This window comes from Mobula birostris, chromosome 6 (assembly GCF_030028105.1).
Source record: "Mobula birostris isolate sMobBir1 chromosome 6, sMobBir1.hap1, whole genome shotgun sequence".
Taxonomy (NCBI): Eukaryota; Metazoa; Chordata; class Chondrichthyes; order Myliobatiformes; family Myliobatidae; genus Mobula; species Mobula birostris.
In genome coordinates this window covers 91,923,764-91,951,412 of record NC_092375.1, presented here as the reverse complement: position 1 = coordinate 91,951,412, position 27,649 = coordinate 91,923,764, and the positions used below count along the sequence as shown (strand labels likewise).

Below are 27,649 nucleotides of genomic sequence, written 5' to 3'. Positions count from 1 at the left end.
AAAATTATGAGAGGCATTGGTAAGGTGAATGGTAACAAGTCTTTTACCTAGGGTAGAGGAATCTATTGGCTTAAGTTTAGGATGTGAGGGGAATGATGCAGAAGGGAGCAGAGGGGCAATTTTTTTCCATTCAGAGGACGGTGAGTTTATGGAAAGAGATGCTAGAGGAAGTGGTTCATGCAGGAACAATAGTGTCATTTAAAGGGGGCAGGTCTCAGAGGGATATAGGCGAAATATAAGAAATCGGCTCTAGCTCAGTGGGCACCATGGTTGGCATGAACTCATTTGACTCAAGGGTCTGTATTCATGTGGTATTGCTCTATGATACTTCCATTTTTATTTCAGACTCAGCATGCAGAAATGCATAAAGATGGCTGTACGAAATGCATTTCTGGTTGTTTGCAAACAGGAAGGATGGAGCTTTTTGCAATTGCTCAGACTGCTATCTGATTTCACTGAATTTAAAGTACATGTTTAATGAGATACATGTACTGATTGCCCTGGGATTTGCTGCTGACTGAAAAAGTTTCAAATGGCTTTGAGCTCAGTTAGAGCTGGCAGGTTGAAAACTATAAGTGTCTCCTGCATTTCCTCTCCATGATTAGATTCTGGGGCTGTGGAAATGATTGTGTAGATATTAGTTGAATATCTTTTCCCTCTAGAACAAAGGTTCCCAACCTTTTTTTATGCCATGGACCAATACCATTAAGCAAGGAGTCCAGAGACCCCAGATTAGGAACCCCTGCTCTAAACTCTGATGCTTGATGTATGGACTCCCACTTTATGAGGAGAATGGTAAGCAATCTCTGTTACTAATGTCCAGTTTGATTGTCACTGGGACCATTGGCTCTGAGCTTCACCTTGGTCTTTGAAATAAGATTTAGACCCTCCGTCCATATATGCACCATGGAGATGACTGTTAGACATCAGAGCAGCGTTTGCTCGAGTGCGTTAGAATTTAAATCGATAAGGTAATGGAAACTGCCTTCAGTTCTACCACAGATTCTCAAACTTGTTGTGGCAGAATTTAAACCAACAAGCATGAATGCAGGTACTATCTTGCCAATTTGGCAGTGTGCCCCTCCAAATCCATAATCGCCTACATTCAGAAGTACAAAGCATCACTCACATGGAAATGCTCTTCGCTCCCACACCTTGCTTTGCCCCTCTTAAATCACATGTCATCCTGATAAAGATCTTTTACTGCTAATCCATTGTTTCAGGATCTAAGTCTTGGAATTCCCTCTGCCAGTAGCATTGTGGGAAGATAATCACCCGAAAGACTGCTGAGGTTCAAGCAGTCTCCTTCTCAAATGTAAAGGGATTTCATGCTTTCACATATGAAGGATTGGTTGAACAATTTTCAGTCTGTAGGAAAGTGCTGGGAATCTGGAAGGGGGAGAAGCAGGGAGAGAGGGAATGTTCCTCCCTCAGATTTCCAGCGCTTTACTTCACCCCTCCCACTCTCTGTTTCACCTATCACCTACCACCTTGTACTTCTTCCTTTCCTCCACCCCCCCCCGACCCTCTTGCTCTAACTTCTCATCTTTTTTTCAAGTCTTGATTAAGGGTCTCAGCCCAAAATGTCAACTGTTTACTCTTTTCCCATAGATGCTGCCTGGCCTACTGAGTTCCTCCAGCATTTTGTGTGTGTAGTAGATACGAATGCCTCCAGCCTTGCTGCCCTCCAGGACCATGCACACCTCCACACAGTGCACAAAGTCTTTCTCCTGGGGCCAGGGAATCAAGAACTAACAGGCATAGGTTTAAGGTTAGAGGGGGGAAAAGTGTAATCGGAACCTGAAGGACAACTTTATCATCCAGAGAATGATCAGAATATGAACTGAGCAGCTAGAGGAAGTGGTTAAAGTTCAAATTCAAGGTCAAGTTTAATTGTGATTCAACCATCCATGAATACCCATGGATAGAGGTAAATGAAACAGCGTTCCTCTGGGGCCAAGGTACAAAACATATTACCAGCAGCACAAGGCACACGTAGCACATATAAGACAGCAGCAAACATACAGTCACACTAAAAAAATATAGCTCAAGTCCTTTAGTATCACGTTCTGTAGAATGATGGTGTATGGGATGTTGTCAACAATAACAAGCCTGCAGCAGTCTGATCATCACGTGATAAGAAGTGTATTTTCAGACAACTGCAGTCCTGCTTGTCTTCCATCAAGCAAACAGTAGAGGGCAGCAGCAACAAGAAGGGCCAATCCCCAACCCAGTCTGGACACCACGTCACACTGCCTCCAGCATCTCCTCCCCTGAGCAGTGGTAACAGGCGAACCTATGGCATGAGGCCCTGATCCACACTACTACCACGGCCACACAACTTCCCTGCGTCGGCCTCGCCAATGAACCAGTGACTGAACTTACAGTATTCCACATTATCAATTTCATGTTTCCAACATGGTCTTTCGATCACAAAAAAAATCCAAGACAATCCAAGCCCAAGACTCACACCGTTTGTTAGAACGTGCACAGCCTTTGCACATCACCTCTGACACCTTCTTCCCTGGGTGGCTGAAGCAGCCTGCAACACTGTGCCAGGCAAGTCCAAGCTCCATTGCTATCAAGCAACTCGCTAGTGATAGAGACCTATAATATTTGATCAGCAGTGTCTTGAAATCACATTAAAGTCATAAAGGATGAACAATTTCATTTTTGGTTGGACCCAGAGATGTCACTGCGTCCAAGAGCACAGCCATCTTACCAGAGGTAAGCAGGTACATTAATAATATTTAGAAGGTATTTGGACAGGTACATGCCAAATGGGACTAACTCAGGTAAGCAACTTGACCAGCATGCAATTGGGCTGAAGGGCTATTGTAGTACTGTATAACTCTTAAGTGCTTTTTGTTGCTCAAACATTAGTGCCAAGGCTTCAGCTCCAAATTGAGTTAATTAGGTACTATAATATACGCCTTTTGTAGGTTAACAGAAAAATAAACACATGCAAAGGGAAGTTGACAGGTGTGTGTGAGAGAGAATAAGTTAAAGGAAAATTCAGAGGGGGGGAACAGGATTGATGGGATTGCTCCATGGGAAGCTGCCATGAACTCAAGTAGCTTCTTTGTGTGTGTCATTTCAAATTGTTTCTGCAACATTTTGTTCCAGCTGCTGGTTTTCAAAGTAAATGTTACCTTGATAACTTTGGTTTGCAGCCCATCATTGTAAACACAGTGGATTCTGGTTAATTGGAGCACATCGGGATCAGTACATTTTGGCCCAATTAAGCAGCTTTTAGCCAAAGTTTCATGGAAATCATTAAAAAGGCATTAAAAAAAGACAAATTACCATTTAACTCAGTAACAAATTATGTATTTAAATGAAATTCAGAACAAATTAGAACACTGTCAATGCTACTACAGTACTATAAAACTGTGTCAGTTCCTAATATTTATCAATGTTGGAATTCATTTAGTGTACATGTTCTTTAGATTGACTGTAAATGAACACAATCAGCGCAGACAGCAAGTGCAGATAATGGGCTGCTGTCATACAATGTTACTGACATTTGCATCCTCCAAATCTTCATTTTAATTGTAACATCAAAGATGAGTGTCGATACCTTCAAATTCTTCGTAGTTCCTAGCCTACTGAAGGAGTGAAATTGTTTCATTTTCAATTCCAGCTGTTTCTGGCATCTCCAAGCCTGAATGCTTGAAACCGCAGTGAGTACAATTGTCCTGAATTATCTTACTGCTTATTTCTCACCAACTATCAATGACAAAAAAAATTACTGCATTTTGAACACAAGTGCATGCAACTAATTCTATTTAAAAAGTTTGCACCAAGCATGGTGCACTGTCTAATGGCCACACAATCTGACACTAGGAGAAAAAGTTCAGCACCAGTCTTCTGCATTAATCAGACAGCGCAGTGTTCCACATAAACGAAGGGAATCCTAGCTATTTTATCAATTAGATTTTGTTCTTTAAGAGTTGTTCTAAATAAGTAGCTGTACCGATTAACCACTGGCCCAGTTAACCAGAATTCACTGTACAGTATATGATCATTCCTCTCAACAACTCCCCATCTCTATAAACTTTTTAAAAGCCATCCATATGTCCAAACTTTTAGCCATCTCTCTGAAATTGCTTTATATGTCACAGTTACTAAAGCTGTTTTGATCCTGAAAGGTATGTAAGGATGTTTGGAACAAAAAAAACTGCAAATGCTGGAAATCTGAAGCGAAAACAGAGAATGCTGGAAATCTGAAGCGAAAACAGAGAATGCTGGAAATACTCAGTAGGTCAGGCAACAAGGTTGATGTTTTGGTGGAGAGAACAGATGATGTGCAGACAAAGTTATCAAGGTAACAAATTGAAAACCAGTGGTTGGAACAAAAATGACCTAGAAACAATTTGAAATATAACAAATAGAAATAGATGGGCATAGTCAAGTCTGAAAAAGGTTGTCGTCTATGATATTAAGCCCCAAGGATAAAGAGGTGTTGTTCATTGAGTTTACGTTGAATACCACTGGGCAATATAGCAGCTCAGAAAGCAAGTAAGTGACAGGTGATTGTAAGCTGAGAGCCACTCATCCAGATTTAATGGAGGTCCTCTGCAAAGTGATCATCTAATCTGTGTTTGTTTTTTCGAACTTAGAGAACTCATTGTGAACCACAAACTCTAAATGGGAAAAAGTGAACTGTTACTTCACTTACAAGTGCTGGATGATGTGAAGCAAAGAGATAAAATAGCAGGTTTTTTAACTAATTGTTGCCTGGACAAATGCAGTCTGTCCTCTATCAGGCATTTTCTCTGTGCAACTTAACATACAATAGCTTTCTTACTTTTCTAATCTGAAGAAAATTTCTTCACCCAAAAGGTTATTTCTGTTTCTCTCCCCACTGATGGTGGCTGACCTGCTAAGTGTTTCCAGCATTCTGTTTTATAGCTGTTGTGGAGGTGTTGCCCTCATCCATTTTATCTGAATCAGGAACAGGGACGGGCTATTGTAGCTTATTTTAATTTTGTTAAGACTAACCAGAGGAGAATCTTCATACGTGATGACTCCATGTTGAACAGATGGCTGTAAAGTCAGACTCTGAACAGTGGTATCCCTGAAATAAAGTAAAATACATCTCAATTTCAAGTTAAAATATCAGATCTCAGTTTACAGACAACTCAGTTTTGTTACATCTTGACCAGTAACAAAAGGGATATACAAGAAGCTGCAATATTATGTATTACAATAGTGACTAGCTAAATAGAATTGACATATGCAGTATTTAAACAAGACAAAGATTGGATAAGTCTTTCAAAGAGCTGGCTCTGCCACAATGAGCTGAATATGTGTTGCATTGTACTTTGATTCTAAACATGCACTGATATTTTGTTAAGAAGAACTCAAAGTTGATTTAGTTACTTATCCCATTCTCTGCTAGTCATTGAGCACCTGACATCCAAATGTTGGTGTGAAATGTTGTAATCAATTGGCATGAAACAACATCCAAACAATATTTCCCTCCAACAGACTAAGTCTAGTGGTTCTGACGTATAAAGGACCAGAAAGTTTACTTATTTAGTTAGAGATACAGTGTGAAACCAACCCAAAAAGCTGCACCCCCCAGCAACCTACCAATTCACAGGACAATTTACAATGACCAATCAACCTACTAACCAGTATGTTAATGGACTGTGGGAGGAAACCAGAGTATTTGGAGGAAATCCTTGCACTCACAGGGAGAACATATAAACTCTTTACAAACGGTGCCAGAATTGAACTCCAAACTCCAGATCACCTGACCTGCAAGAGCATCGCACTAACCACTATGTAATTGTGGCACCCATAACCTGTCTAATTATTTAGTGTTAAATGCATTAGCCGCTTGCATCACTTGGAACTCCTTAGTACTGGTTCTGCACATTGATGGACTTTGCTAAATGAGATCTGGCCAAACAAGTCAAGAGTATCCAATTCATCTTAGACGAAAAGAGCTCCAATACAGCAGAAAGCACAGAAGCACAGCAAAGCATTTCCCACATCCCAGGTATCTCGGTGTGAACTGTTCATGACAGCCATTGAGTTCATGGCACACAGTCTCAAATCTGGATGTGACTTCTCTGCAACAGCAATAGAGATTCCAGCACTTAAAGCTCACCATCTACCATGCCAGCAATTCTACAGAAAATTCTGTGAATCAAATAGCCGAGTAGAAGCCAAATGTTCAAATTTCCTCACCTTTCACAACAATGTCCCTTTTGGCAGATTTAGATGGGAACTCTCAGTTAATAATACCATAGAAAACCAATATCTCATTGGTACAACTTCCAAAGTGTCCAAAAAGAAAAACAACGCTGAGATTTACCCTGCAGTACTTTTTAACTGCACTGCTTATTGTGGCTGCACATTTGCTGATGGAATCAACCCAATACAGGTATCTCCCGCCATCTGAAGATAGAGCGTTCCTATGAAACGGTTCATAAGCCAAAATGTCGTAAAGCGAAGAAGCAATTACCTGATTGCCGGTTGCGTCGTCTCTGATCTGGGCCGACAATTACGTGTCAGTGGCACCTAACTAATTAGCTTGTTTATTTCGGCTTTTTTCTTAAAGATGTGCTGTGTGCCTCCCGGCTACCATTGCATTCTCCGTGAATTGGTATCTGTCCGTGGCCTGGGGGTTGGGGTGGTGGGACACTGGGGTGTCATCTCGTCATCGTCTGTTTCCATTAGAGCAGGCAGCTCACCTTCTCCTATCTCTGCCTGCCTCGATGTCGAAGGTCGAGGTTCGTCGTCTGCTGTGGCTGATGTGGAAAGCTTGCTTGACTGCTGAGCCTCGAGCATTTTTCTATCACACAGTTCTTTGTAAGGACTCAAACCATCCTGCAAATATCCCCTAAACCAACGTACCCTTTCAAAATTAAAGTTGTACTTTATCATTACTCATTCGGTTTCGATTGTTATCCTTTTTTCTTCCAATTGCATCAGCTCTTCATCTGTCAGTTCTTGGTCATGGGATGCCAAAACCTCTTCAACATCATCTTCGTCAACTTCCACAAGCCAAACTCACTTTGTCCTTACTTCGTTCACCACGATCGAAACACTTAATTATATCTAGTTTTACGCTAAGTGTAGCACCCTTACGAGCTCTTTGAGGCTTTTCCGATACCTTAGAACTCATCTTGCAAATGGCTGCTCACAGACACGTGTTTAAGCAATGCCGGCGAGAATGCAGTTCCGAATCCGGGGAGAGCGGCTGCTCAGGGCGCGCGCTGCCTTTTATCGCACGCTGATTTTTTTCGTGCGTTGATTTTTTATCGCCGCCGATTTTTTATCGCGTGCTGCTTTTTTTTTCGTAACAGTGAAAACACCTTCTGAAAGCAAAAACGGGGTACTAATGTAGGTCTTTCGTAACAGTGAGGTTTCGTAAAGTGATTGCTCGAAAAGCGAGGGACACCTGTAACCAACTACAACCTCTCTTGAGAAAATGCTGATGAATTGCTTTCTCAATTGCTGAAGTCAACATGTTTAAGGAGTAGAGGGGAAGAGAGTTCCAGTGTTTTGGTGAAGGAACAATCGGTATGTTAGACTAGTATTTGACTTGAACAGCAACTGTTTCCTTGCACCAACTAACCTCGTAAGATACAGAGGTTTGAAAAATACTGCTGCAGGAGCCTTGCTGAGTTTTTCTAGAGCACCTGGTAATGGTACACACAGAGGCTGTGGTTTGTGGTAGTGGAAATATGAGTGTTTAGGGTAGATGTTGGGTGCCAAGCATTTGGGCTGCTTTGTCCTGGATGAGGTCAAGCCTCAAGGGACATTGGAGGAGGACTCATCAAAACAAGCAACAGCATTCTATCACACTGTGACTTGTAGATGATGAAAGGATTTTCGGGTATCAGCTCATGACTTATTACTAACAAAATACCTAATTCCTGGCATGTCTCCAACAAACTTCTACAGAGGTACTGTTGAAAATATCCCAGGGTTTAGATGTATAAAGGGGGCAAGGAGGGAGGTAAAAGAGGTGGAGGAATATCATTGCTGATCAAGGTGGCATCACAGCTGTAGAACTGGAGGGCACAGCATAGAGATTGTCTCCTGAGTCAGTGTGGATAGATGCCAGAAACAGGTAGGAATCAATCACTCTATTAGGAGTATTCTATAGCCTCCTACCCCTCCCAAGAGCAAACATTATACTAACTTCTTCAAGGAAGTGGCAGAGTAAAATGATGAAGGTAGAATGGTTCCTTCTGAACGCTCTGCTCTCCACTCCCTCCGCACTAATCCTAACCTCACTATTAAACCCGCTGATAAGGGGGGTGCTGTTGTAGTCTGGCGTACTGACCTCTACCTTGCCGAGGCACAGCGACAACTCGCGGATACCTCCTCTTATTTACCCCTCGATCGTGACCCCACTAAGGAGCACCAGGCCATTGTCTCCCACACCATCATCGACTTTATCCGCTCGGGGATCTCCCATCCACTGCTACCAACCTTATAGTTCCCACACCTCGCACTTCCCGTTTCTACCTCCTACCCAAGATCCACAAACCTGCCTGTCCTGGCAGACCTATTGTCTCAGCTTGCTTCTGCCCCACCGAACTCGTTTCTGCATACCTTGACACGGTTTTATCCCCCCTTGTTCAATCCTTTCCTACCTATGTTCGTGACACTTCTCATGCCCTTAAACTTTTCAATGATTTTAAGCTCCCTGGCCCCCATCGCTTTATTTTCACCATGGATGTCCAGTCCCTATATACTTCCATCCCCCATCAGAAAGGGCTCAAAGCTCTCCGCTTCTTTTTGGATTCCAGACCTAATCAGTTCCCCTCTACCACCACTCTGATCCATCTAGTGGAATTAGTCCTTACTCTTAATAATTTCTCCTTTGGCTCCTCCCACTTCCTCCAAACTAAAGGTGTAGCTATGGGCACCTGTATGGGTCCTAGCTATGCCTGTCTTTTTCTTGGCTTTGTGGAACAATCTATGTTCCAAACCTATTCTGGTATCTGCCCCCCACTTTTCCTTCGCTACATCGACGACTGCATTGGCGCTGTTTCCTGCACGCATGCTGAGCTCGTTGACTTTATTAACTTTGCCTCCAACTTTCACCCTGCCCTCAAGTTTACCTGGTCCATTTCCGACATCTCCCTCCCCTTTCTAGATCTTTCTGTCTCTATCTCTGGAGACAACTTATCCACTGATGTCTACTATAAGCCTACTGACTCTCACAGCTATCTGGACTATTCCTCTTCTCACCCTGTCTCTTGCAAAAATGCCATCCCCTTCTCGCAATTCCTCCGTCTCCGCCGCATCTGCTCTCAGGATGAGGCTTTTCATTCCAGGACGAGGGAGATGTCCTCCTTTTTTAAAGAAAGGGGCCTCCCTTCCTCCACCATCAACTCTGCTCTCAAACGCATCTCCCCCATTTCACGCACATCTACTCTCACTCCATCCTCCCACCACCCCACTAGGAATAGGGTTCCCCTGGTCCTCACCTACCACCCCACCAGCCTCCAGGTCCAACATATTATTCTCCGTAACTTCCGCCACCTCCAATTGGATCCCACCACTAATCTTTCCCTCCCCCGCCCTCTACTTTCCGCAGGGATCGCTCCCTACGCGACTCCCTTGTCCATTCGTGCCCCCCAACCCTCCCCACTGATCTCCCTCCGAGCATTTATCCTTGTAAGCGGAACAAGTGCTACACATGCCCTTACACTTCCTCCCTTACCACCATTCAGGGCCCCAGACAGTCCTTCCAAGTGAGGCGACACTTCACCTGTGAGTCGACTGGGGTGATATACTGCGCCCGGTGCTGCCGATGTGGCCTTCTATACATTGGCGAGACCCGACGCAGACTGGGAGATCATTTTGCTGAACACCTACGCTCTGTCCGCCAGAGAAAGCAGGATCTCCCAGTGGCCACACATTTTAATTCCACGTCCCATTCCCATTCTGATATGTCTATCCACTGCCTCCTCTACTGTCAAGATAAAGCCACACTCAGATTGGAGGAACAACACCTTATATTCTGTCTGGGTAGCCTCCAACCTGATGGCATGAATATTGACTTCTCTAACTTCCGCTAATGCCCCACCTCCCCCTCGTACCCCATCTGTTATTTATTTTTATACACACATTCTTTCTCTCACTCTTCTTTTTCTCCCTCTGTCCCTCTGACTGTCCCTTGCCCATTCTCTGGGATTCTCCCTGGGCCTCCTGTCCCATGATCCTCTCATATCCCCTTTGCAAATCACCTGTCCAGCTCTTGGCTCCATCCCTCCCCCTCCTGTCTTCTCCTATCATTTTGGATCTCCCCCTCCCCTTCCCTCTTTCAAATCTCTTACCAACTCTTCCTTCAGTTAGTCCTGACGAAGGGTCTCGGCCTGAAACGTCGACTGTACCTCTTCCTAGAGATGCTGCCTGGCCTGCTGCGTTCACCAGCAACTCTGATGTGTGTTGCTTGAATTTCCAGCATCTGCAGAATTCCTGTTGTTTAAGGTAGAATGGTGCTTGTAGTCTATATGGATTTTACTAAGACATTCTTCAAGGTTCCCCATGATAGGCTCATTCGAAAAAACAGGAGGCATAGGATCTGGGGAAACTTGGTTGCCCACAGAAGGCAGAGGAAAGTAGTAGCCTGGAGGTCATTGCTGGTGGTGTTCCACAGGGATTTGTTTTGGGACTGTGCTCTGTGATATTTATAAGTTACCTGGATGAGGAAGCACAGTAGAAGGGTGGGTTGGAAAGTTTGCAGATGACACAAAGATTGGCAGTGTGTGGATAGTGTAGAAGGTTGTTTGTGGCTACAAAAGGACATTGATAGGATGCAAAGTTGGGCTGGGAAGTGGTGGATGGAGTTTAATCCAGAAAAGCGTGAAGTAATTCATTTTAGAAGGTTGAACTTAAATGCAGAGTACAAGGTTAATAGTGGGATTCGTATCAGTATAGATCTTGGGGATAAGAGGGATCTTGGTGTCCAAGTCCATAGATCCTTCAAAGTTGCTGCACAAGTTGATAACTGTACACTTATACAGCAATTTGAATACACAGAAACATAAAGATCTGCATAGGTTGTGACTTCATCCCAATATATCATTAGCACATCACTCCTTACCTTCAGTAGTATCGACAGGAGACATTGCCTCAAGAAGGCAACGTCTGTCATCAAATATCCCCACCATCTAGGCCATACCATCTTCACACAGCTACCAATGGGCAGGACGTACAGAAACCAGAAGTATCACACAACCAGGTTCAAAAACAGCTACTTCCCTTCATCCAACCTGCGTAACCCTCATCACCACCTCAGTACAGCAACACTATGAACACTATGCACGACAATCGACATTTTTGCTCTAATTGTGTTCTAGTTTAATTTTCTGTAGTTTATGTGATTAATGATTTGTTGTGAATGTTGTGTTTCTGATGCTGTGCTTGTGATGCTGCAGCAAGTAAGATTTTCATTGTGCCATGCATACGTGTACATATAATAAATTTGATTTTGATTTGCAACATTTATGTACTTCAACCAGCAGTTTCTCGCCAGTGGCATTGTCCATGATAATAGATGGTGAGGTACCCAGCAACTCTAAAGCCAAAGGGTGTGAAGGCTCTCTTCCAGTGAGGATTTATTCACTGGGCAATTGTGTAGTATAGTTGCTATTTATAATTGGTGAGTTCACACAATGGGTAATTCCAACTGCTACTGCTCAGGTAATGAATCATTCCATAAGTTGCAATCAAGACTGGATTTGAGATTTCACCGGCAAATAAGATAGATATCCTTGTCAGATTCACATCTATGCCAAGATCATAGATCAGAGTCATAGATAAGTACAGTACAGAAACATGTTTCTCCAAATGCTCGTAAATCCTGTTATTGTTATAGAACACTACAGCACAGGAACAAGTCTTTCAGCTGATCTAGTCCTTGTCAAACCAAGTCTGCCTACTCTCATCAACCTGCACTGCTCAATCTTCTACGTTCTAAAGAATACAGTCCTAATCTATTCAACCTTTCCTTATAACTCAGGTCCTCCAGACCTGACAACATCCTTGTAAGTTTTCTCTGTACTCTTTCAACCTTGTTTACATCTTTCCTGCATATGACCAAAACTTGGGTTGACTAGGCTTATATTCTCTGGAATTTAGAAGATTGAAGGGGGATCTTATTGAAACGTATAAAATTCTAAAAGGATTGGACAGGCTAGATGTAGGAAGATTGTTCCCAATGTTGGGTAAGTCCAGAACGAGGGGTCACAGTTTGAGGATAAAGGGGAAGCCTCTTAGGACCGAGATGAGGAAACACTTCTTCACACAGAGAGTGGTGAATCTGTGGAATTCTCTGCCACAGGAAACAGTTGAGGCCAGTTCATTGGCTATATTTAAGAGGGAGTTAGATATGGTCCTTGTGGCTAAAGGGATCAGTGGGTATGGAGAGAAGGCAGGTACAGGGTTCTGAGTTGGATGATCAGCCATGATCATACTGAATGGTGGTGCAGGCTCGAAGGGCCGAATGGCCTACTTCTGCACCTATTTTCTATGTTTCTATGTTTCCACACAATATTCCAAAATAGGCCTTACACATCCCATCTCCTGTACTCAATACTTTGTTGTATGTAGGCCAATCTGCCAAAAGCTTTCTTTACAGCTTTATCTACCTGTGACACCACTTACAAGGAATTATGTACCTGTATTCCCCCCCTCCCCCTTTTCTTTCTCTCTAGGCCTCGGGTCCCATGATCCTCTCATATCCCTTTTGCCAATCAACTGTCCAGCTCTTGGCTCCATCCCTCCCCTTCCTGTCTTCTCCCATCATTTCGGATCTCCCCCTCCCTCTCCCACTTTCAAATCTCTTACCAGCTCTTCCTTCAGTTAGTCCTGACGAAGGGTCTCGGCCCAAAACGTCGACTGTACCTCTTCCTAGAGATGCTGCCTGGCCTGCTGCGTCCACCAGCAACTTTTATGTGTTGCTTGAAATTCCAGCATCTGCAGATTTCCTCGTGTTAACGTCTAATTCAATTTACTTTCTCATCCTGAATGCTGACTAACTGAACCTTCTTGACCAGCCTCCTATGCGGAACCTTGTCAAATGCCTTGTTGAAGTCCATGTAGACAACATTCACTGACTTGCCTTTGTCAACTTTCTCAGTAACTTCCTCAAAGAACTTATAAGAGTGGTTACACATGACCTCCCCATGCAGAAAGCCATACTGACTATCCTTAATCAATCCACATCTATCCAAATACCTTTTCCTACAATACCTTCCAATAACGTTCCCACAACTGATGTCAGATTCATTGGCTCATAATTTCCTGGTTTCTGTTTACAGCATCTTTTAAACAACTGAAAAACAGTGGCTATCTTCCAATCTTCTGGTTGTCGTTAGGTCACATCTGGAATTTCCAGTTGGCAGACGATTTCCCTCCATGCCGCTCTGTCCCGACACTTGTCCACAACATCCCTAGTCTTGTCCAGCTTGGTCCAATCCTTGATGTTGTCCAGCCATGTTGTTCTTTGCCTTCCTCTTCCTTTCTTTCCCTCCACCTTTCCATATAGCAAGTCCAACAAGATGTTATCTCTCTGTGTAACGTGTCCACAACAAGGAACTTCTAACTTCATGATCTTCTCCAGCAGTATCCGTAGTCTATCAACTTCGGACAAAACCTTCTCATTTGAAACTCTTCTGGTACCTCTCCTTTAACTAAGGATATTTGAAATGTCTCTGCAATGGCCCTACAATTTCTACACTTGCCTTATTACGATCTTAGGGAACACCTTGTTTGGCCCTGGGGATTTATCCACCCTGATTTGCCTTAGGGTAGCAAACACCTCCTCCTCGGTAATCTGTACAGGGTCCGTGAAGTTGATGCCACTTTGCCACACTTCTATAGACTCTGTATCCATCTCCTGAGTAAATACAATGCAAAGAATATATTTAAGATCTCCATCATCTGTTTTGGCTCCACACGGATTACTATTTTGGTCTTCCAGAGGACCAATATTATCCCTTGCAATTCTTTTGCTCTTAACAGATCTGTAAAACTTTTGCACAATACTGTATAATGTGTTATATAATATAGCTAAGGTGCCAAAGGTTTTTGCACAGTTCTGCAGTAATTTAATGTAATGCACTGTGGCTTCAGCAAAAAAAATCATGACACCTGATTCTGATTTGGGTCTTCATTGCAGACTGAGAGTGAGAAGGGGGCAGGGAGAGGGGAATCATGGTTGGGAAAAGGGGAAGGGAGAAGAGAGAAGAGAGGGAGTGGGAAGCACCAGAGAGACATTCTGTAATGATCAATAAATCAAATGATCTTGCAAGGTGTCTCAGGGCAGGGTGTATCTGCACCCATGCCACCCCACCCCGACACTCATTCTCTGCCACCTGTAACACAGCCCTCCTGCAGCACTCCATGCTCGCCATTCCCAACATCCTTTGCTCCCGCCATATTTACAAACTCCCCTCCATTCCATGTTCACAAACACAGTACTGGGCAAAAGTCTTCGGTACCCTAGCTGTATATATGTGCCTGAGACTTTTGCACAATACTGTACATTTGAACAAACATTTGGGAGGATGGTGGGAAGGATTTTCTGGCTACTGTGGGGCTGCAGGCATTTTCTGTTGCCTGAGAACTTAGTTTGCAGCTGCATTTCTGATTTTGAAGTTGTCTAGGTTACAAACAGTTCAAAGTAAAGGAACCCTACTGTAACCTAGAGAGGATCATTTACTTCATTAAAATTATGATTCATGATTTTGAACATCACTATTAAATTTCCTTTTAACATTCTCTGCTTTAAGGATAATAACCCCAGTTTCTCAACAATCTTCCTTAAAACAGTTACCTCAAATGAAGTGCCATCCAAGTAAATCTCTCCACATTGATAATAAATTTACTTTCAACTTTGAAGACAAAGTACATATATGTCACCACATACAACCCAGATTTTTTTCTTGCAGGTATATTCAACAAATCTGTAGAATAACAACCATAACATAATTAGAGAAAGGCCACCCAACTAAGGCGTCAACCAGAGTGCCAAAAACAACAAATTGCAAATACAAGAAGAAATAATAGTAATAATGTGGTCAATGGTGGGGAGGGCTTTACCCACAATGGACTGGGCTATTTCCACTTCTTTCTGTAAGATTTCCTGTTCAAGGGCATTGGTGTTTCTATACCAGTCCGTGATGCAGCCAGTCAATATACGCTCCACCACATATCTATAAAAGTTTGTCAAAGTCTTAGATTTCATGCTGAATCTTTGCAAATTCCTAAGGAAGTAAAGGCCCTGCTGTGCTTTCTTCATAATTGCACTTACATGCTGGGCCAAGGACAGGTAATCTGAAATGATAACACCATGGAATTTAAGGTTGCTGACCCTCCAATGAGGACTGACTCATGGACCTCCAGCTTCCTCCTCCTTAAGAAAATAATCATCTCTTTGGTCTTGCTGACATTGGGTAAAAGTTTGTTGTTATGGCACCACTCAGCCAAATTTTCAATCTCCCTCCTATATGCTGATTCGTCACCACCTTTGATTCAGCCTATTGACAATGGTATTGTCAGCAAACTTGAATATGGCAGTGGAGCTCTGCATAGCCACACAGTCATAAGTATAAAGCAAGTAGCGTACAGGGCTAAGCACACAGCCTTGTGGTGCAGCTGTGTTGGTGGAGGTTGTGGTGGAGATGCTTTTAACAATCCAAAGTGACTGGGGTCTGCATGTGAGGAATCGAGGATCCAATTGCACAAGGAGCTATTGAGGCTTATTGATTTGCTTTGAGGGGATGATGGTATTGAATGCTGAGCTGATGTAGTTGATAAGGAGCATTAGGGGTCACATTTCCAGAGTTAAAGTTTATAGGCTCATCCAGTTTTGAAGCTGGAACATTTCAAAGCAGTACAAAGTGAGCACTACACTGTCAGAGGTGTTGTCTTTCACATGGGGGTAGAGATCAGAAAGTTTTATTCCAGTATCCAAGAAAATGCTTAACATTCAACCAATTAAAATCAGAACAGATTCGCCAGCCGGTATTTCACCATGCTTGCTATGCATACATAATTGGAAAGGAACTTTATCTGATTAAAAAAATGACTCTAAGGTATTCTGTATGACAGTCTATCAATAGAACTGTAGTTCTTTTTTTGAGTTTGCTAATTTAAGATTCTAAAAGCCATTTATTATAGATTTTTCCTTCTAGTCTTTCTAGTTCTGTCTCACAATTTTTTATTCCCTGGGAGGTAGACCAGTCAGGCAAAATCCACGTGTCAGAAATAACTTCAGTGGGAATGCAGATAATGCTTTTGGTTATATTTAGAAGCACAGCTGTGCTGCAGGTGTCCTAGTTCCATTTGTTATTGAATTGCACTCTTCAACCTTGAATATGGTGCTTCAATGATAGCAGGATTTTTTAAAATCCTATAATTGCAAGCCAGTAAAGTAGTAGTTGTTCAAAATATTACTCATCAAAATCTGCAGTCAAACCTGAAGTTAACTCTGAAAACCAGAAATAATCTATGAAACTTCAAAGTTCAAAGTAAATGTATTATTTAAGTAAATACCATTTAGTTCATGAGCCAACCAGCATAACCAAATCATTAGAGTTTAGCAACACCATGACACTTTGATCAGTCAGCATTTAAATGGATTTTTTAAAAATTCTAATTATGTATTTTCTTGTATAAATTACATATAATTTATGTTTATGTATTTTGTGAATGCTGCTTATCTGACGCTATGTACCTGTGATGCTTCTGCAGGTAGATTTTTCATTGTACCTCTGCATGCATGTACTTGGGCATATGACACCAAGTCCAATGTGACAGAGATATGATTGATAGATCAGTGTGGATATATTGTCCTGTGGATAAGATGCATAGTGTGGCAGTCAACAATGCCAGAATTTAAAATAAATTTATGCTCCTCCTGCTGTTTGAAATTTATTTCATGTAGTGATTGCATAGCTCTGGAGTATTGTGAAAATTTTGAGAACTTCTCACATGCTTGGTACAGACTGGGTCCACATCATTTTTGAAACTCTAGTGCAACCTATTCCTTGGTGGGTCAAACCAATTGGGGTGGTGTGTGGGGTGTGTCAAGAGAGATTTCTTCTTCAGTTTCATTGATTTCCTTTCCTTCTTCCAATGCAAGATGTTCGGGTAGCATTAGGACAGTGCTTAGAGAGGACACTACAATGAGAGAGGCAACTAGCTAGTGGATTGAAATGATCAACATCTTGTGGTTGGTCAGTAACAGTCTGGATGTTGCCAAGCAATGGTGCAGGTCATTCCACAGCTAGCAAGGCAGGAATTCACAGATATATTGTACATGATTGCACCAGCTGGATGTCCACAAGTTGCTTGCCTATTGACTGGTGTCAAACAAATACACAGTATTCTGGAATCAAGTGTGCCAAGGCCAGTTCCACTGAATGACCCAACTGGCATTACTCCCAGGACATTTCAACATTGAAACTTTGCTGCTAGATTCCAGAGAGTTTTGAGTAAACTCTGCAGAATAAGGTGTCTATTTGGGATAAGGTAAGAAAATGGCAACTTAGATTGACATTTAAGCAAAGAGTTGTGAGTTCTGCAGTATTCCTGGAGGTTTGAATTTGTGATGTTCTAACCCATCAAAGGAGATCAAGAATGATAGAAATAACAGTGGGAGGAGGAGGAAGGAGAAACATAGGCGACAGAAGAGGCTCCTTCTGTGGAGAATGAAATAGAGTTAATGTTTCAGGTATATGTGATCTTTCATATGATTGGCAAATATGTGCCATAAAGCAGCTGAGAAACCCAGATGTTAACATAACTTAGAAGATCAAATGAGTTTATTATGTAGCCACCCAGATTTAGCTGCAAGTTGCACTTAGTTCAACAAAGTATACACTGTATATTGAAGCCAACAACCATCAAAGAAGCTAGTTCTCCACGCAATTGTATCTGATCTGTAGCATATCAAGGCACAGCTGAACACACAGTATGCAGCATAGATTGGGCTATGACAACATCTAGCTATGGTACTAAAAGACTGTGTAATGCTTCACTAAATGCAGTTTCTGGCAAGAGCTGGTGTGTCTGCATAGCACTCAAAAACTTTCCAGCCAGCATTAACTGTGAAGTTGCAAATATTCCCTTGGTCTGTTCAAAAGGTACAGGAAATAGTTGACAATCTTGTTCTTGCCCACTAACCATGTATAAAAAATAGAAGTATTCATGACTTATGGAACTCCTCCCTCATAAGTGTAGTCAGGTATACAAACACTGTCGGCTTGAATTCATTCCATATATGGCACACTATTAGACTGCATTCAACTTACACATGACAGACTGTTAAATTACATTTATTACTAATTCTGAATTTGCAGCAGCTCAGTCATGTAGCTATTATAGCAGTTCCCTCCCAGCACTCTCAGCCATCACGTAAAGTGCAGAAACACAATGGAACAGCATCTTCTCCTGGATGCATCCTCATCTGACATACCATTATTCTCTCGTTGTCTCAATCAAATTTCTGGAATTCTACACTTAACCGCAATTGTGAGGCTACCAAAGAACTGCAGGACTTCCATACAAAACTTCACCACCATTTGCCCAAGATACAAGCCTTGATAACATTGTACAAATTCAGAGAATAATGCATTTACACTAGCATAATATCTGTATTGTTCATGAATAATAATTACCTCTGAAAGAATCATTTAGTAAATAGTCTCTTAGTTACACCAAATATGTCCATAGGTTAAATGAGCAATTACATGGCTAGGGCATAATGAAATTACTACATTTTAAACAGAAGGACCTGAGGGCCTGTCTGAGCACCAGTAACAGGAAGATAAACTTTATACATCTTTACATGGGATGATTTCCAATGGTTCTTTGATTAAAACAGACCTCCCTCCAATGCCATTTTGATTTGAGCTATACACGACAGATCAGCTTACAGATTGGATAATTTATCATTGAAGGAAAACTATTGGCTAAGACTTCAGAGAGAACTCCCTTGTAAGATATTTACTGCTTCATTTTACAGATGGGATGATAAGTCAAGGTCCCAGATATTAAAATGTCTACAGCACTTTTTAAAGAATGTCTTCACTGATATTCATTCATCATCCAAAATTGTCACACCTTATTGCTACATTGCTGTTGGTAGGACCTTGCTGTGTGTAACTGGTTGAATGTTACTTACAATTCTTGAGCTCACTTCGGGAGTAAACTTCATTAAACAGACGTAAGGTATTTAAGTTATCAAAGTGAGTATGTAGTCCATTCTACAAGTCTTTATACAGACCTCCAGAACAAGAAGTAAAGTTTGAGGGCCATTCTAGATTAAACAGTAGAAGTGTACTGTATGTCTGCAATAATTTGTAAAATTCATTATTGATAATTTCCAGTCAGCAATACCTGTGAAGCTGTAAATATTCTCTGGGTCTGTTCAAAAGATGCAAGAAATGGTCAACAATCTTGTTCTTGCCCACGCCCTATGTATAAAGATAAAAGTATTATTATGTTATAACTCCAAGGAATTATGTCACTACCTAATGTGTTGGGCTTGTGGCAAGTGGTTAAGGCGTTCATCTAGTGATTTGAAGGTCGCTAGTTTGAGCCTCAGCTGTGGCAGCATATTTGTGTCCTTGAGCAAGGCACTTAACCACACATTGCTCTAGTGTCTGTATGAGGAGTGGCGCCCCAGACAGACTTCCAATCTGCGCCTTGTAGGGCACGAAAATGCCCAACGCAGGCCTCTGATGGTCTGAGTCAACGTTCCTTCCCCCTCCTTCCCCCCCCCTAATTTATTATTGAATACAAACTCTATCAGCAAGATGTAATTGGCTGTGACATCAATTGATTTTGGCATGATGTGTAAGTAACTAATAGAGAATTTATAAAGTAACCATTTGAATGATGCATCTCAGTTACGGAGTGGTCTTTGATCATGTAGGAAATCATTCATGTTAAAAACTTTATGGTCTACCCTGAAGTGTGAGCTTGAACCAGGTAGGTGGAATAATTGAATGGTAAAGATGAAGATGGTGTTGAGATCAGGATCTCAATGTGGGGGCAGAGCTCAGGGAAAATTGTTTGGTCCCCAGGCATTAAGAGGTGAGATAGCATGGTTAGTATGGTTTGGAGAAATGGAAACTTGAAGTAGTATGGTCTCAAACCAGTTCAACACATGGTGACAATGGTTGCTCATGATACCACTTGAACCAATTTCTCCCACATTGAGGATCCTAACTACAGCATCCTCTCTGCTAGTCCCTGTTACCTGTGTTCTGCCCATAACCATCCAAGCCCCTCCCCTGCATGTACTAAATCAAATGCCTCTTAAATGACGCAGTTGCGCACACCTCAACCACCTTCACTTTTTGCTCATTCCATGTACTCACTATCCTCTGTGCAAAGAAGTTACATTTCAGGTCTCTTTTAAATCTTTCCCTTCTTGTATCTGTACTTTCTAATTTTGGACTTCCCAACCCTGATCAAATGACCTTATCCAAAATCTGCATAATTTTATAAACTTCTGGAGATCACACCTCATTCTTCCACACTTTAGGGAGTAAAGTATGGCTCTCCTTATAACTCAGACTCTCTTGTCCAGGCAGCACCTTGGTAAATCTCTTTTGCACCCACTCCAGTATGACAATGTCCTTCCCAAACCAGGGCGACCAAAACCGTATACAATACTCCACATGTGATCTCACTAGCTACTTACATAACTGCAACATTAAGTCCTTACTCCTAAACTCAATTTGCTGACTGATGAAGGTCAACATGCTAAATGACTTCTTCACCATCCTGTCTACTTGCACAGAGAGGTTTATGTATTTGGAAGGCTTTTGATCTTTTTCCTTCTGCGTTGTTTAGAACTGTCTGTATATTTTAAGGGCTAAGACCGATGTAAGGAATGCATTGACCAAAGTTTACCTCATATTTGGAACGTCTGTGTGAAATTAATGTGGCAGCTTCATGGATAAAAACAAGGAAAAGATTGGTTACAAACTACTGTACTCCAGTGGCATTAAAAAGAATCAAAGTGTGTTTTTGGACACACAAAATGCACAAGAGAGAATGGAGATCTCCATAATAATCATTTAAAGAACATGAAGCTCAGAGGTAGGTTTGTATGTACCCAGATCTACATTCTAAAGTTGTTACATATGTTTCAGTACAGTGGAAACTACAGTCTAGAAGCCAATAGCACATCATATCACCTGGCACAAAATCCCAAAGCCATAATAACACTAACACTTTGCATTCATTTACAGTGGGTGGTCACCATATGATTAACAACTGGAGCATTTTGGGGGTCACTGCCTGCAGTGGCCCAGCAGGAGGTACCAAACCAAAATGCAACAGAGTAAAAATAGTTGCCTTATTTGAAGGTTACTTCCAACTAAATTTTGTTGATCTTGTTTCCAATGAGCCTAAGATGATGAGGGGAAAATATAGTTCCAGGTTTCCGTACTCTTTGGGTGAAGGTCTTCCCAATACCAGTCCCAAATGGCCCGGAAGATATTGTCTCTTTGGTCATGTTAATTCACACATGCACCTCATTTAATGTTGTGTGAGCATTTGTTAATTAAGAGAAAACACAAAAAACGTTTCATTAGTTAAATTATTTACATAAATTGGATGGTACACATATTGCAAAGGAGCACTTTGCAGTTTTGACACTTTTTTTTACATTAAGTCTAACTCCCAAGAGAGTAAATAGCTTTCCTTTATCTTTTACATTAATTTCTTTAATCATCATAGCCACAATATTTAGATCCCCCTTAATTTGCCGTATTTTAGATTGGTATATTCAATACTTACTCATATTTTTAGGAAATATATTGTCCATTTTTCTGTGGACTGACACCTCTCTGAAGCAGAGGTATGGTTCCTGAGATGCAGCGGTGAAAAATAGACATACCACTCCAATTAGGTTCAATGCAGTGTTCTAAACAGCTGCCGGTTTAACTCAGACCCCTTTCACTCACAAACATAACAGATTCTGCAGATGTTGGAAATCCAGAGGAACACACATAAAATGCCAGAGGAACTCAGCAGGTCAGGCATCATCTGTGGAGGTGAATAAACAGTTGACGTTCTGGGCTAAGACCGTTCACCAGGACTGTAAAGGATGCAGGAGGAAGACAAAAGAAGAAGGTGGGGGGAAGGTAAGATGGCAGATGATAGGTGAAACCAGGCGAGGTGGAAAGATGGGTGGATGGAGAAGGAGAGATGAAGTAAGAAGCTAGGAGGTGATGGTGATGGGCTGAAGAAGGAACTTGACAGTGGATAGTGGACCATTAAACAAAGGGAAGGAGGAAGGGCACCAGATGGAGGTGGTGGGCAGGTGAGGAGAAAAGAAGAGGTAAGAGGGACACCAGAATGGGGAATGGAATGGAAAGAGAGAAGTGGGGGGGAGAGAAACATCGACCATTCATTCCCTGCCATAAATGTTGCCTGACCTGCTTGAGTTCCTCCAGCATTTTGAGTAACTCTGCATTTTCAGCATTTGCAGATTCCCTTGCTTTTAGAAATAAAGAGCTAGTGTTCTTGGATTCATGGAGCATTCAGAAATCTGATGGCAGAAGAGAACACGCTGCTCCTAAAACAATGAATGTGGGTCTTCAAACTCCTGTACACCTCCGACTCGGTGGTAGTAACAAGAAGAGGCAATGAGGGTCCTTAATCATGGGTGGCACCTTCTTGAGGAACCCCCTCTTGAAGATGTCTTCAGTGGTGGGGTGAACTGTGCGCATGATGAAGCTGGCTAAATTTACAGCCCACGGCAACCTCTGTCGATACTGCACATTGGAACCTCAGTACCAGACGGTGATGCAACCAATCAGAATGCTTTCTACCGTACATTAATAGAAATTTGCATGAGTCTTTGGTGCCAAACTTTAAATGAAATGGAGCCACTGGCATGCCTTCTTCATGACTGTAATAATATGTTGAGTCCAGGAAGATCTACGCTCCATGAGATGAGACCAACTTCTTGTTATCCCTCTTAATTTGTGACAGATTGTAAGTTGCTGGTGCTCAAAGAGCACCCTTGTACAAGGATGCCTAAAAGTTAACATGCAGGTACAGCATGCAATTAACAAGACAAACATTATGTTGCCCTTTCTTCAAGACAATTAAACTATAAAAGTAAAGGGCATACTCATGTCTGAGAGAATGCAATGCAAGTTAACCAAATTGATTCAGATTAAGTTGATTTAACCTGTACTCTAATGAAGAATGAGACGTGATTTCATCAACACATAAAAATCTGTGAATGTGGGGTAATTGGGGTTTCCAGAGCCAACCACATTCATAAACTAAGGTGTCACCCATTTAGGACCGAGAAAGAAAAAGAACTTATTCATCCAGAATCGTTGGAGTCCTCTGTCTAAATGAGTCGTGCAGGCTCAACTGCTGAGTATATTCCTTATATCTTGCTAATAACTAAAAAAAAACTTTCTGCTAAAATTCTAAGTCTTATAAATAGACTTTTACATCCCTGAGGTGAATCCAAGGATCTGATGTCTTTTCTGGAAAGCTTCACATGCATCCTTTCGAGTGGCCAAAAGTAAAAATCATGAGTCACAAAAACCTACAATAAACTTGGGAAAAAAGACTGTAAACATTTTTTGGTAATCAAAAAATCAATCCTACATAACTACAGGGCCAAAATGCTTCTGTCTTTGTATGTCTTTGGTGTATTTCCAAAGCTGTTTATGACCAGGATGACTAACTACTTGAGTTACCCTGCCAAATAAAGTATGACTTTTAAAAATGGCACTTAAAGTAAATAAAAACTGAAGAGACTACATTCTAGAGATCCTTTTCACTACAATCCAATCTGATTTATGTAATTAATTTAAGTAATGAATTGTTTCAAATTTGCCTAGCATTCATTAATAATGTCAATTTGTTTTCTAAGAGGTGAAAGCATAAATTAACATGAACAATTGGAACTGCTTCCATGAAAATATTCTAATTTTAAAAATAACATTTACAATTGGTGCCATAGCTGTTTTCATTTGGTTAGTGCTGCTACACTTCATGTTTTTTGTCTTCTATCATTTAAAATCAGTTGCAGACCATAAATAGCTTGGATTGAAGCTCACTGATGCGCAAACCATACGTCTATGACAGAGGGAAAAACTTGCCAATGAAGCAGAAAATTGCATGGAGAAATTTTCCTTTATCCCAGTCACTTCTGTAATTTTAATGATTTGCAAATCATTTAAATTTAATGGATTTTCACAAGCAAATTATGTCTAATGCTTTGACTTTTGCTTAATTCAGCATAAATCTAGGAACAGCAATGTTGGTATAATTCCTTTCAGTCATTACTGCAATAACCAAAAACTAAAGTTTTAGCACTTGCAGCCTTTTCTAAACGAGCCACTCCTTTACAGAGAGGCTAAGGTTGCTTACAAGGATAGAAATATAATCTCACACTCCAAAAATATCTTGTTGTCTCCTTACAATGTTTAAAGCACTATCCAGCTAATTAAGCAGATCTGAAGTGCAGTCACTGTTACACTGTACAAGTTTTGTATGAGGCTACAGTGAAAATGAGTTTTTCAACTTTCCAGAAACAGAAAATACAGCAAGAGTGGTTTTGTTGATGAGGAAGCAGAGACAAAATTCTCACTTGGAAAGTAAAGAAGTTTTAGAAAAATAATGTGATAGCACAATAGACTTTTGATTCTTGAGTCATAGCGAAGTGCAGCACAGAAACAAGCCCTTCAGCCCATCTAGTCCATGCTGAATCCAATTAAACTGCCTGCTCCCAACAACCTGCACCTGGACCATCATCCTCCATATCCCTACTATCCAAACTTCTCTTACATGCTGAAATCAAGCTTGCATGGACCACTTGTGCTGGCAGCTCATTCCACACTCTCATGAACCTCTGAGTGAACAAGTTTCCTCTCTCACTCCCCTTGAACTTTTCACCTTTCACCTTTAAGCCATGAGCTCTGGTTGTATCCCTCCCAACCTCAATGAAAAAGCCTGCTTGTACTTACCCTATCCTATCTATACATAATTTGTGTACCTCCATTAACTCACCACTCAATCTTTTACATTCTAAGGAATACAGTCCTAACCTATTCAATCTTTCCTTATAACTCAGGTCCTCCAACCTTGTAAATTTTCTTTGCACTCTTTCAATCTTGCTTACATCTTTCCTGTAGGTAGGTGACCAAACCTGCAAACAATACTCCAAATTAGGCCTCACCAATATCTTATACAACCTCAGCATAGCATCCAATCTCCTGTATGCATTACTTTGATTTACAAAGGCCAATGTGCCAAAAGCTTTCTTTAAGACCCTATCTACTTGCGACGCCACTTTCAACATTATTATGTATTTGTATTCCTAGATCTCCTTGTTCTACCACACTCCTCAGTGCTCCACCGTTCACTGTGTAAGGTCTACCCTGGTTGGTCCTACTGAAGTGCAAAACCTCGCACTTGTCTGCATTAAACTCCATCTGTCATTTTTCAGCCCATTTTTCCAGCTGATGCAGAACCCTCTGCAAGCCATGATAGCCTTCCTCACTGTTCACCACACTCCTAATCTTGGTGTCATCTGCAAATTTGCTGATCCTGTTAACCACATTATCATCCAGATCATTGATATAGATGCCAAACAACAAAGAACCCAGCACCAATCCCTGTGGCACTCCACTAGTCACAGGCCTCCAGTCAGAGGCAACCGTCCACTACCACTCTTTGGCTTCTACCACAAAGCCAATGTCTAATCTAATTTTCTTCCTCATCCTGAATGCCAAGCAATTGAACCTTCCTGACCAGCATCCCATGCAGAACCTTGTCAAATTCCTTGTTAAAGTCCATGTAGACAACATTCACTGCCTTAGCTTCCACCAACTTTTCTGGTAAGTTCCTCAAAGAACTCTATAAGAATGTTTAAACATGACCTACCACACACAAAGACATACTGACCATTCTTAATTAGTCCACATCTATTCAAATACTTATATATCTGGTCCCTTAGAATGTCTTCCTATACCTTTCCCACAACTTAAGTCAGACTCACCGGCCTATTAATTTCCTGGTTTCTGTTTAGAACCTTTCATAACCAGCAGAACAACACTGGCTATCCTCCAGTCCTCTGGTATCTCTCCTTTCACTAAGGATATTTTAAATATTTCTGCTAGGCCCCCTACAGTTTCTACACTTGCTTCCCATATGATCTTAGGGACACCTTGTTAAGCTCTGGGGATTTATCCACCCTGATTTCTCTCAAGGTAGCAAACACCTCCTCCTCTGTAATCTGTACAGGGGCCATGAAGTTGATACTGCTTTGCCTCACTTCTATAGACTCTGTATCCGTCTCCCAAATAAAACACATGCTAAGTATACATTCAAAATCTCCCTTATATGTTTCCGCTCCACACATGGATTACCCTTCTGGTCTTCCAGAGGACCAATTTTGTCCCTTGTAATCCCTTTGCTCTTAACACACCTGTAGGATCCCTTGGGATTTTCCTTCACCTTGTCTAATAGGGCAACTTCATGCCTTCTTTTAGCCTTACTGATTTCTTTCTAAAGTATTCTCTTGCATTTCTTGTACTCCATAAGCACCTCTTTTGTTCCTACCAGCTTATACCTGCTATGAACCTCTTTTATTCTCTTAACCAGGGCCTCAATATCTCTTGAAAACCAAGGTACCCTACACTTGTTATCTTCATCTTTTATTTTGACAGGCACATACCGTACAAGCTTTGCACTCTCAAAATTTCATTTTTGAAGGCCTCCCACCTTCCTAGTACACCTTTGCTCGAAACCCACGCTTCTCAATCCACACTGGCTAGTCATTTCCGATACCATTAAAATTGGGCTTTCTCCAATTTCAATCCACACTGGCTAGTCATTTCCGATACCATTAAAATTGGGCTTTCTCCAATTTAGAATCTCAACCCATGGACCAAACCTATCGTCTTTTATACTTACCTTGAAACTTATGCCTTTGTGGTCACTAGATGAAAAGTGTTCCCTTACACAAACTTTTGTCATCTGCCATGACTCACTCCCTAATAGCAGGTCCAGCATGGCAAATTCACTCATTGGGATTTCTACAAACATTTGTACAAATGTACATCCTGATGAAGGAATCTTTCCTGAAAACATTTGACAAACTCTATTCCATCTAGTTCCTTTACAGTATTTGATTCCCAGACAATATGCTGAAGTTAAAATCATCTACTATAGCAACCTTATGTTTCTTGCAACAGTCTGCAATCTCTTTACAAATTTGTTCCTCTAGGTCCCTAGGACTGTTGGGTGGTCTGTACTAGAGCCCCATTAATGTGGTGATATCTTTGTTATTTCTCAGTTCTACCCATAAAACCTCACTAGTCGAGTTCTCCAGTCTGTCCTGCTGGAAGATTTTCCCTGACTAGTAACACCACCCGTCCTCCTTTAATCTTTCCCACTCTATCATGTCCTAAACAATACAACTCCAGAATATTGAGCTGCCAGTCTTGCTCCTCTGCAATCAAGTCTCACTAATGACTACAATGTCATTATTTTAGGTATTGATCCATGCCCTGAGCTCATCCGCCTTTCCTATGATACTTCATGCATTGAAATATATGCAGTTCAGGGCACTAGTCACACACTCAACCTTATGATTCCTGACTTTGTCTGA

At 41.5% G+C, this 27,649-nt stretch overlaps 1 protein-coding gene across 4 annotated transcripts in view; it reads right to left on the bottom strand.

The window, feature by feature from the left end:
* vwa8 (von Willebrand factor A domain containing 8) overlaps nucleotides 1-27,649 on the bottom strand; it is a 481,708-nt gene that overhangs the window by 226,590 nt on the left and 227,469 nt on the right. For all 4 annotated transcript variants that reach the window (XM_072260839.1, XM_072260838.1, XM_072260837.1 and 1 more), the window contains exons 21-22: nucleotides 19,387-19,463; nucleotides 5,005-5,080 (exon numbers count right to left, since the gene is read on the bottom strand). In XM_072260839.1, the coding sequence (XP_072116940.1) occupies nucleotides 5,005-5,080; nucleotides 19,387-19,463 (153 nt within the window). The remainder of the gene's footprint in view (nucleotides 1-5,004; nucleotides 5,081-19,386; nucleotides 19,464-27,649) is intronic.